The sequence below is a fragment of the Haliotis rubra genome, unplaced genomic scaffold, assembly GCF_003918875.1.
Source record: "Haliotis rubra isolate DU_JTF1 unplaced genomic scaffold, ASM391887v1 Scf908, whole genome shotgun sequence".
Classification (NCBI taxonomy): domain Eukaryota; kingdom Metazoa; phylum Mollusca; class Gastropoda; order Lepetellida; family Haliotidae; genus Haliotis; species Haliotis rubra.
This window is the reverse complement of record NW_025767644.1, coordinates 186732-199250: the sequence shown is the minus strand read 5'-3', so window position 1 is coordinate 199250 and position 12519 is coordinate 186732. Positions and strand designations below refer to the sequence as shown.

Here is a 12519-nt window from a genome sequence, read left to right as displayed (position 1 = left end):
ACTGAAATAGTAAATATAATTCACTTTTACAGAGACCGACTGATGCTTACAGTATGGTAGGTAGTGCACTTCCACCCTAATGCAGTGTTCTACCGTACCTGTGGTCGGGTAGCCGAGTGGTTAAATCATTCACACGTCACGCTAAAGACCCGGGTTCGATTCCCCACATGGATACAATGTGTGAAGCCCATTTCTGGTGTCCCCCGCCGTGATATTGCTGGAATATTGCTAAAAGCGGCCTAAAATCATACTCATCTCACTCTTAAGTACTTGTGGATATTGCGCAATGAACTGGCAGACCCTAATGCATCTCTAGTTACATTTAATCATTGTGAATAGGAATAGGAATATATGAGTGAGTGAGTGAGTTAAAATTTATCGTCACATCGGCAATATATCGGCCATATCGTGACGAAAACAATTAATTTTATGCATAGTAATTAATGGGAAATTGTAAAAATAACTGTCAACGAAGGACAGTTAAACAACTAGAATATCACAATTAGAATTAAAACTAGTGTGGAAAGTTGAAACTAACAGCACTATTAGGACAATATGAACAGGCTATAGATCACCAACAGCTGAAGGTAGATCACCATACAAGGGTAATAAGAATATGTTTTTTCATAAATGTAATTACTTCATCATATACAAACTTCCTGTTTACTTGCTTTAAGCGAACAACGTTTATCCCGTTACATACATTTTTTGTAACATTGTCGTCGTTCACATGACTATTGGAAAGTAACAATTTGAAGCATTAGATATCTTTCTATCCCGCGGATACGCGAATAAGTTTCGAAGATATTGCACAGATGATGTATTTTAGAGATATGAAATTTTACTCACTGATGTTACTGGTCACGATATGAAACGAGTTGGACAATTCTTGTCTTGAAATTGTTTAACAGATTATGGGCACTTGCTCGCCTCTTGTCAGTTTAGTGCATACAGTGTGAAATGAGGGCAGGTTTGTTCATGTTGGTGACGCTGGTGGTGATGATGATGATGGCGATGGTGCCTGTGGTGGTGGTGATGATATTGTTGATGATGTTGGCTGTGGTGATGGCGGTGGGGATTATGATGATGGTGGCTGTGGTGGTGGTGGTGATGATGTTCATGATGATGATGTTGATGATGGTGATGGTGGTTATGAAACTTAAGCAAACAGTTTCATATATCAGACATGAATTACTGCTCCAATTGCCAAATTTAGAAGAGCCCTATCAAAGTTAGACCTGTAGGTATTTAGTCCACAGGGTACATGTCAGAATGACCGCATCAGGTCATTCACGACAGAGAAGCCATTATCAGATTTTACAGATGGTCTCAATTTGTACATGTGTCAGCCAGTAATGCCGGCATTCGGCAATTGTTCATAACCTATTGAGACTGATTGTGATAAAAGAATTAATTCAAAATCGTAATGACTTGTTCGAAAATCTAATTCATTAGCTTCAGGATTTTGTGATCCAGAAAATCCTTGATCCTTTTAATTGTATTCATTGTGACGTCCCTTGGTATGTTATCATTTCATTTCTTAAATGGAGACAAGCTTCTGGGGAAACTAGATGAACGTTTGCATATTTGCATGTTTATAAAAGACGGTGCTAAATTAATGGTGCTTTAATTTTCTTTTTTACCAAAGTTACAACCCTTTGTAAATGTTATTTTACAGAGTACATAGCATCTGAAATAGCTTTCTCGGGAACTGCTGGGGTTACAGGCGTGAGACTTGGTTTGCTTATCTAAGCGATACTTGTGTTACAAAATCGATGTCGTAACTTCGTTTTATTTTAAAGTTGCTCTCCCTTTTTTATGCTTTTGTATCCTGTTTGCAGTTCATGCTTTTAGAAAATCGGCACGAAGGTGAACCAAAACCCTTTTATGGAATCAACAGAAGGTTCCATGTGCCTCGTGGCGAGGGATTGTGATAATGCTGTTTACATGTTCCAACCTAACGAGTCGTGATTACGTTTTCACACTCAGGAGAGATACCGAATGCCTTCAGTGGTGGAATTACTTTAGTTACATGCCTTACGTTTCAAGTGTATTTTGTACCGTTTGAGTGAATACCGATGAGCGTATATGGTCATAACAGGAAATAGTGTGACTACCAAACCGTGTAGTGGGTCAAGCACTGGATGCTCGGATACTACCGGGCTTGGTATAATTGTTGTCGTTATCCATTGAAATATGTATATAGCTTGGTATTGGTAGCGTTCCCCTTTGAAATAAGAATAGATATTGGTATTGTTATATATTGATACAAAGGTTTGATAGTGGTATCGTTATATATTGATACAAGGCTTGAGAGTGGCATCGTTGTATATTGATACAAGGCTTGATAGTGGTGCCGTCATCCGTTGAAATAAGCTTTGATATTGGTATCGATATACATTGATAGAAGGTTTGATAGTAGTATCGTTATATATTGATATAAGACTCCATATTGATGTCATTATCCGTTGATACAAGGCTTGGTAGTGGTGTCATTAGAAGTTGATATAAGACGTGATATTGATATAAGGTTTGATATTGATATTGTTATCCGCTGATATGAGGCTTGTTATTAGTATGGACATGTGTTGGTATAAGGCTTGATATTGCTATCGTTATATATGTTAACATTCAAGAATAGTGTTATCTACTTCCAAACCATCCCACAAAGAAAACCTTTTGGGGCTGCGTCGCATAGATCAAGGTAAGATTCAGAATTTTCCTTCTGCATTATTCCATCTCTAAATGTCACAGCAACCTTTTGGTATGACGCCTACAATGTGCAATTGCGTCAGGATAAATCGCATGCATAGAACGGTAAAGGTTGTGAGATCATGTTCCCAAAGGTTTGCATTCAAAAGAGTCATTTGTATTTCAAAAATAACCATAATAGGGCGTCTTACAAAAGGGCAGTTCCAGCCTTGAATACCACAGAAAATACATCATACTAAATGGCATAAGGAACGAGTTTGACACATCAGAGTTTACCAGTTATCTGGGAATAACATTTTGCACGGCGCGTCGTTCCTGAGGAACCAGGTCAGGATCAAACTATCGGGGTATGGAGAATGGGGTGATGCCACTGTAACATTAACCCAGCGTATTGAATCCTCATTTGGCCATTATTTTCCTGATGGCCGCATAACCCAGTAAGAATATACCAGGTACTATTCTTTTGAATTATGTCCGAATTGTCCAAAAGCAGAAATTCTGCTGATGGTAGGTAATACACACGTTTCAAAATGAAGTCATCAGTCTTATAAAGTCTTGTGAGGATTTGTTATTGTTTGTCTCTATGCATAGATAAATGACAACAGTCCAAGCACTGTTACTGTGCTTTCTTGTCACAACAGCCAACAGTGTCTATGTGATGTATGGTGGTTTAGCGTATTTTCAGGATTGTCAAGGGCCCTTGATTTATTCTCACCAAAGAGGAAACAGTTGATATGACCTGCGTTACTTTGGGGTTTCCTCTCACAACCCTTTATGGGATTCCGCGTACAAATATGTTCATAGCCGCTAAGGCTAAGTGTAAGAGCGCACTATAATGGGAATCCACGGCCGACCACAGTTGCTCATTGCATTGCGTCTACTACGACAGTGGTATTTTGATCATGCTGATGACCCACTGATTTGTCTGGTCCAGAAGGAATTATCTACAGATGTAAATGGTGCAAATGGTCAAGACTGTGGAGTCAACCAACACATTAAGAAGACACGTGAAATACTATTCAAACTGGCATTAAACTTAGTGTCTTGCCTCAAGTGCGGTGACCAATTACTTTGGTCGTGGACTGGTTCAGTTGATGGAGACTGCCTGGAGATGTGAAGGATGGTGTTCAGATTCCGGTTGTGGTACCACTAAAAGTTTTTCTAAGACAGCACAAGTAGTTACCATGCCTTAACATTAAGGAGATATACTGTGGTGTATACTGTGTACGCCAGTTAGCTAGCACAATATTACCAGTCTGTACCAGCCCTCAGACATATATACACGCGCGCGCGCAAGCACCAACCCACGCAGGTACGCACGCATGCACACATACGTACCTTTATTTGCTATCTCTGGGCCACGTTATATCAGAAGACGTTAAAGCATGGTTCTTGTTGATAACCTGCTCAGCATTAAGGGGATGAAACTAGGACTGGTTGACGTAGTCAGTATGCTGAATCTGAGTGCGGTATACATGTTAAGCTGCGGCATGGTATCTCCGTTTTTCGCTATAAAACCGGCGTATGTACGCGCACACTCACACACACACACTACACACACACACACACACACACACACACACACACACACACGTGCGCGCACGCAGAGACACACACAAAAACACTCGCACACACACATACTCACACACTCACAGACAAACAGCAAAAGATGCATGAACGCATCAGCAATTGATGGACGCAACGTCAACTCACCCACATGCTTCCTCACCTTATTAAAACTGGTACAACATATGTTTTAACGTTGAAAAAGACTTCATATCACTTCCGTATTGCCTGACAGATTGTCTCATTTGTGGCCCAGTAACAGTTGCATCACAGCACAACAATGGTATCACAAGAACAAGCCGATAGTCCCGTTGCGTATTTCTGGGCACACGGTGCTATTTCGAAACTCATTAGTTTCCAGTGAAACCCCTGTAGGGTGGAAGAGAAGTGTTGTTTTACACCTTGTTGTGGTGGTATGTAGGTACTCATCATGAGGGGACGGATAATGTTCTAATGAGACAGGAGTCACTTCAAACAATGTGATGATATTACCAGACCACTGCAGAGTGTGGAAGCGTTATACCAATATTGCGCAGGCGGATCAATATTCTAATTCAATTATGTTCAATCTGTAACATTGCTTTCCTTTGAAACCCGTGAGTTGAGTTTTTCATATACATGTAGTTGGTCATCTTTAAACGTTATTGTCAAGATAGGGGCGGTGGCCAAAGCGTTCTCTCGTCACGCCGAAGGCCCAGGTTCGATACCCCACATGGGTAAAATGTGTGAAGCAGTTTAGTCTGGACCTGTTAACCTGTAACTAAATTAAATAGCATTTTCTCAGGCCGAGAACCAAGTCCACTGTGTTGCTTGCCCGTGAAGTGAAGATTCGGGTTGGAAGTGATCCTCAGCAGCCCATGCTTGTCATAAGAGGCGACTAACGGGATCGGGTGGTCAGGCTGGCTGACTTGGTAGAGGCATGTCATTGTATCCCAGTTGCGCAGATCGATGCTCATGATGTCAGTCACTACATTGAATGGACCAGACTAGATGATTTACAGATCGCTGCAATGTAGCAGTAATAATATTAATGTGGCGTTGAAACAACAAAGAAACAAAATACTGTGTTGTTTCGTACGACAAGCGTAGTTCGTAAGGGCCAGTTCTATCCACAGAGTGACTGTTGTCCTTTTGATACAGACTTCAACTACACTGGTCTGTTTAATTAGACCGAACATGGAAGTAACAGGCTCTGAAGGGTTTTGATTTCTTAGAATTAATAATATCTGTTTTCTTTAACCTTGCGCATTCACATGCCTTTTTCGCGATAATTGTAGAAACTCGCATCAGACTTCAGTGATCCATCTTGACACGTGTTTCTACGTTAACATCGTAAGAAGACAGATCAGTCAGTAAGGAGGTTTAAGTCAATTCACCAGGATCGTTATTTTGGTTCTGTTACTATCTATTCCATAGGATCGAAGTATATTGTCTCAGCTTTAAAGTATAAAGGGGTGAGTGAGTTTAGTTTTACGCCGCTTTTAGCAATTTTCCAGCAATATCAAGGCGGGGGACACCAGAAATGGGCTTCACACATTGTACCCATGGTATCGAACCCGGGTTCGTTCTTTGGTGAAGTATTGTAAAGATCCAAGCTATTGCAAAGTATCATCTTTCAAGAAGTATTTGATGAGTTAGTATCACAGCCACAGAGTATATATGGATATTTTATTCTGCAGTGTAACACAGGACGTTAGTATACAGACGCTACAGTTATGTGTTTTATGACCTTGTACGATGATACATGTGGTAAGAATGCCGAGCGAGCTTTTACCATATAAAGTAGCAAAAATTCCTTACTCAATTTAAAACAAGGGTATGAATGTTCAATTAGATCATCAGCGCCAGAGAGTAACACCAGTCTTACCGAACCCGATTCCACTGGGTGTGAATAACAATGACATCTGTCAACGCACACTCAGAGCAAGTTAAAAAGAAGTGATATATTTCCCATGATTATATATGATAACTAGTATCACTTGTTTTATATTACAAGGTACCAACTATCTGCTATTTTTAGTGGGTAGGTATAGGTTTACCTCGCTGTTAGTAGTATTCCAGTAATATCACTGGGGGGCACCAGAAATAGGTCAAAACATTGTACCTACGTGGGATATCGATTCCGGGTCTTTGAATTGAAAGGCGAATAATTTAACCATTAAGCTAACCTTTTGGCATTCGTGAGTGGTGAGGTGGGAGTTTGGTTGAAGGGAAGGGTTTGTATGGGGAACTAGAAATTGTTTCAGCTGAGGATGTTAAGCCACATGTTTAAACAAAAAATAACTTTGGTGAGGTTGGAGTTTGGTTGAAGAGAAGGGTTGTATGGAGAACTAGAAATTCGTTCAGCTGAAGATGCAGTCATATGCCCTTTTTTTAAAAACAAACTAACAAACTTTCGTCCACGCAACTTAAATGTTTCTCAAAACGCAATTCTAGAATTCAGTATCACCTTGGCGGACCATGCATGTGTAGCAGTACGGAAGAACCTGTATCCCACAGAAGTAATTACGCGGAATTGGACTGTGAATATTACACAGAGCCATCGCCCTTGGGCCTCTGTCGACCTCGTGGAATGATTGATGTCCCCAGCAGTGGTCTAAGATGGACGTCACCTCAATATCATCATCTACTGAACCACATACTAACTAATACATCTAAAATGGTTCTGTCTGTGAGCCTTGACTGTTCCTATATTTAGTTCTGGAAAACATTCCGGCGGAGCGGACATCTTGTATGCCATTTTAACATACACCCTGGAACTTGCAAATGCAAATTCACAGGACGGAGCACTGACATCTCTTGATATTAAATTTGTAGGCTGGCAAACATTGTCGGATATTTCCCTAGAACATACATACAATAATCATTTCCGAAAAGGGTTATACCAGGTACCAGATGCAACTTTATATATGTCAAATTATTATTATTAATATACAGTCACAAATATCCCAATATCCAACATATATTCGGAACTTTAGAAATGCGAACATTTCGGAGAGCTTTTGTTAACTTAATGTCCTGTTTTCTCTTTATTTCTTTCGCTGTGGTGCGATTACTGACGACACGGTATTGTTCTGCCAATGAAATTGCCTTGAAATTGCACGTGCTAGTGAGAGACAGTTAAAAACACCAGACATTTGCATATTATCGTATAATAACTTCAATGGCAATAAAGTCATTTTGTCGTTATGATGTATTTTAATAATACATCCAAATGCATATGTTCAATATCTTACCATATATGTATCACACATAGTTTGGTTTCCAAAAAAGATCATGTGAACTGCTTCTTATGCATCGGGAAATTACATTTGATTCCGGTTTGAACGTATGGAGGATATGCCCTTGGGCTGATACCTGATTAAGTTACGATTTTTCGTGTGCAGAAATGTATGGTAAAATTAAAGATATATGGAAGCATTGAATATATATTACATATCTTAGAGCTGGAGTCAAATTTGTATTTAACTAAATACTTTAAAAATAGATTTTGGGCTGTGGGGTAGCCATATTCTTAAGCTGTCAACACAACAGCCACAGATCAATGCAGACACGTCCCTGTATATTCTGAAATAATTTAAATCGCAACGTTAAACCTTATTTTAACATTGCCAACATTATTACTAACTTTAAAGATTGTTGAGAATATACGATAACCAACTGTGACCCCAACATCCGTTATCCAGTACTGATATCGACCGGTGAAGGTCCGAGTAAGAATTGGTCTTCAGCAACCCATGCTTGTGGTGTAAGAGGCGACTAACGTGATCCGGAGTCAGGCGTGCTAACTTGGTTGACACATGTCATTGTATCCAAATAGATCGATGTTCATGATGGTAATCCATGGATTGTCTGGTTCTGACTCGATTATTTGCAAATGTCTGTCATATAGCTTGGATATTGCTGAATGCGGAATAAAACAATATACAAAGAAAAGTACTGATTTATCATCCTAAGTGCTGATAAATCATACACGTTTACAGTATATGCACAAAAAGTTCATGGAACAATTCAATATTACTGAAAAGGGCGGGTGGGTAACCAGGTGGTGAAAGGAGTCAACCGATGGGTTTGCTTCATACACGCGTGAAGCACCTTCTTGAAGCACCCCTAAACCCCACCTTCGTGATATTGCTGCAATACTGGTAAAAGCGATGGGAAACCCAGCGTGCATCACATCAATAAAAAGATCTTAGAAAACAAACAAGAGAACAAACCGCTACTTACCTAGAGAAATCAGTGCTAAGTAAGTAAACCCGCTCAGGCACCAGTCCCGCATGGCGCTAGATGATCATCACAAGTTCACAAAAGAAGTCCTGATCTTCTGCTCAGTGCTATCGAATCCTATACTTCCCCAGAATCTCGCATAACTGCCAGAAACCTTTAATTTGTTACAAGATATAGTCCTCGTGTCCGGTGAATTAATACACTTACACGGGTCCTGAAAAAAAGGACGTGGCCTTTTATATGTGAAAGTTTTTCAAAGGAGTAAACAGCGTGATTTATATGATCAGCTAATGATTCTGAAAACACTCTTTGTTACTTTTTACAGCGTGACAGTGGGCTGTCCCCGCTTCCTATCTCTCTCGTCGCTTTCTGCAACAATGATCGTAGACCGTTCTTGGGGAATCAATCTGTGGCGGCTTGAGAGAAGCCTCGGCCAAACCCGCGTGTTTGGGCACTGAGACTGTCGCGCGTCAGCGTCGGGCGCTAGCCACATTTCGGACAGACTTCTGTAGATATTGCCGTCAGTGAATAAGAGGAAGAGTCCATTCTCTGCGTGGGGAGGGGCGGGGGGAGGGAACACAGTTGATAATCTGCAAGAGGAAAATGCCAAACGACGTCAAGATCAGACGTATCTAATTCTTGTGATAATACATTCTATGTTATAATTAAGCCGCAGTAGAAATAGCGCGTTCGAAGAAAATAGATAAACCGACTACTTCTGTAGATTATAGGATAGAACTTGATATATACAGCTATGGTTCATCCTTTCACAAATAGCTGGTATCATCACTATTTGATGGTGATTCATAAACACATGCTCGTGATACAGCCAGAATCGTTGAATCCTCTCTGCTTTTAACCGCGGTTACTTGTGGCATAGAAAGAGTTTCGCCGCTTCTATTTAAAGCAGTAGAGTGAGAAAAGTGCATCTAATAGTACATATGCTGTTTACTGAAACTGAAAGATAAAAGTAATATATTTGTAGAGGTGGGTATTGCAGAGAATTTTCATATTGCGATATATTGCGATGCGAAAGCATATATTGCGATATGTATTGCAATATATTGCAAGAATTATGTATTTGAACAAAAACTACTTATAATCGAGTTAATGCTTGATTATAAAGCAAAAACACAACAAAATCACTATGATTGATTAACCTTTAATAAAAACTTTTAATCATGACAAAATAAAAATGTAAGTAACATTTGGCACTAATGAAACAAGGAAAAGAACAATTTTAAAAGCGGAAATATCCGAAGTTTTCCGAATGCATGTCAAAATACCGGTTTTCGATCAGCGTATCGCAGTACGTATCGTTTTCATGTCTGAACCGGTAAATAAACCGGTTATATTGCGCAGCCCTATATATTTGGGCGGAGTTCGGTGTTACTTTAGTTAGTACATGGAAAAATGTTTGACTATTATTTCGTAAGTTTGTGAGCAGCAAGAAAAGTAAGATACTTTATGGATGACGCGACGTTTGGGTATAGATTCTTATACTGTTGTCAAGTAACAGTGTATAATAATATGATAATATAATACTAGTATAAAGAAGTTGTCATCCATGAAGTGTCTTACCTATTTTATACAAACATGAAGTATAAACATATCAAGAAACATATTATTCAAGCCAATATATTTCTTTCTTAGTCTGCCATTTAGGGTTTCATCCACCTATGTTGCAATTGTAAGTTCTTAATGTATTTGAGAGTATAAAAGGAGTATATTAAAATATAAATACTGATGGTGTTATGAATGTTAGTAAATGTGCAAAGCATACAATATGTTTTTGTAAATATGTTTTTTAGGTGCAACAGACGTTGTAAAAAATATCGAGTTGTCAATTACTGGATGTCGGATACAAACAACATTACATGTGTAGGAAATAAGATGAATGGTTATTTCAAATATTAATTTTTGTAATTGTCGCAGTATTTGAGTAGTATCGCGACCAGTCAAGTTGATGCTGGATGCAGAAAACCCCGATGCGACCAATTGCAATGTACCTAGACTTCGTGGATATTCATGCCACGCTACGCCACGCAACGCAACGAGTATGACACTGACAAGATGCCCTACAGATATGACACTGCCACGCCGTCCCACTAATACGATGACGACGTGCCATGGCTATTTTACTGACACGGACGCCGCGGAAAGTGACACTCGGAGTCGACAGCTGGGAAAGTAACACTCAGTGTCGACAGCGGGGAAAGTAACACTCATTATCGACAGTGGGGCAACAGTAACACTCAGTGTCGACAACCGGGAAAGTAACAATCAGTATCGACAGTGGGGCAACAGTAACACTCAGTGTCGACAGTGGGGCAACAGTAACACTCAGTGTCGACAGCGGGGAAAGTAACACTCAATATCGACAGTGGGGGAACAGTAACACTCAGTGTCGACAGCGGGGAATGTAACACTCAGTATCGACAGTGGGGCAACAGTAACACTCAGCGTCGACAGCGGGGAAAGTAACACTAAGTATCGACAGTGGGACAACAGTAACAGTCAGTGTCTACAGCAGGAAAAGTAACACTCAGTATCGACAGTTGGGGAACAGTAACACTCAGTGTCGACATTTGGGAATGTAACACTCAGTATCGACAGTGGGGCAACAGTAACACTCAGTGTCGACAGCGGGGAAAGTAACACTCAATATCGACAGTGGGGCAACAGTAACACTCAGTGTCGACATTTGGGAAAGTAACACTCAATATCGACAGTGGGGCAACAGTAACACTCAGTGTCGACATTTGGGAAAATAACACTCAGTATCGACAGTGGGGCAACAGTAACACTCAGTGTCGACAGCGGGGAATGTAACACTCAATATCGACAGTGGGGCAACAGTAACACTCAGTGTCGACAGCGGGGAAAGTAACACTCAATATCGACAGTTGGGGAACAGTAACACTCAGTGTCGACAGCGGGGAATGTAACGCTCAGTGTTGGCAGTGACTCAATATCGGAAAAGGGGAAAGTAAAAGATTGGCATCAGAAACAACTCGACTGCCGGGGAGGTGTAGGTATAACGTTGTGTTGTCAACATGGCTAGTGATATTAACTTTTGTATTGGAGAATGTTCTTACTGTGGAGATTATAGTTATCGCCATTTCATGAAGTTATACTTACAGTCGCCAGTCGGGAAAATAATAATCGTTCGGTACCATACAGAACGTAACACTCATGGAAAATTATTCCACGTGTCTGTAGTGCGACGATTTATCCGACAAATTAAGCGCAACATTGTGCAGTCGATCATTTATTGTGTGCACGTTTAGCATTCTTCTCTGTCGTTACATGCATAGTTCATGAATAATACCTCCAAATGGCGAATTAAAGTCGTTACATTATAATAAGTACATAAAGAGTTCTGAAGCAGACTCTGCAATAAAACCAAAGTGTTTATCTAAGCACCCGCTGGGTATGGGTGTTTTTTGCCCTTTCATTTCCTAAAACCGTTTGAAAGGTCCTGTTATTAATTCCCTGCTGGAGTGGTTTTTACAGAAGGCCAGATATTGCAAATTACTGGAACCGAGGGAGCAGCATCACGGAACATTATCCTCATGCGAGGAGTTGACATTTATGTTATTTATCATTGTTGAATATTCTCGAGCCGGGATCGTTTTCCACGATCACGCCAGAAACACTAGAACCCCTTCGAAATTAAACAATATGTATTACATTTTACGAGGCTGGGATTGTCAATTGAGGAAAATACGGAAGAGTCATGTAGTTGCAATAAAATAGCGCGTGTGCGTGAGTGCGCGTGTGTGATTGTGTCGGGCTCATGTGTGCGTGAATGTATGTGTGTATTAGTTGGGGCTCGGGTGCCTGAATGCGTGTACTGGTTGGGGCTCGGGTGACTGAATGTGTGTATTGGTTGGGTGTGCGCATGTATTAGTTGGGGTCGGGTGGGTGTATGCATGTTTAAGTTGGGGCTCGGGTGGGTGTTTGGGGCTCGGGTGTATGTATGTGTATATTAGTTGGGGCTCGGGTGTATGT

General features: G+C 40.4%; 1 protein-coding gene across 2 annotated transcripts in view; it reads right to left on the bottom strand.

Annotated features, from left to right (window-relative positions):
- The window catches only part of LOC124264081, an 84879-nt gene extending 75899 nt beyond the window's left edge, over positions 1-8980 (bottom strand). The window contains exons 1-2 of one of the 2 annotated variants that reach the window (XM_046698805.1): positions 8822-8980; positions 8506-8719 (exon numbers count right to left, since the gene is read on the bottom strand). In XM_046698805.1, the coding sequence (XP_046554761.1) occupies positions 8506-8557 (52 nt within the window). In that variant the 5' untranslated portion in view covers positions 8558-8719; positions 8822-8980. Of the gene's footprint in view, positions 1-8505 lie in introns of both variants that reach the window. The other variant, XM_046698804.1, reaches the window with a different exon arrangement.
- Between the last annotated feature and the right edge of the window lie 3539 nt (positions 8981-12519).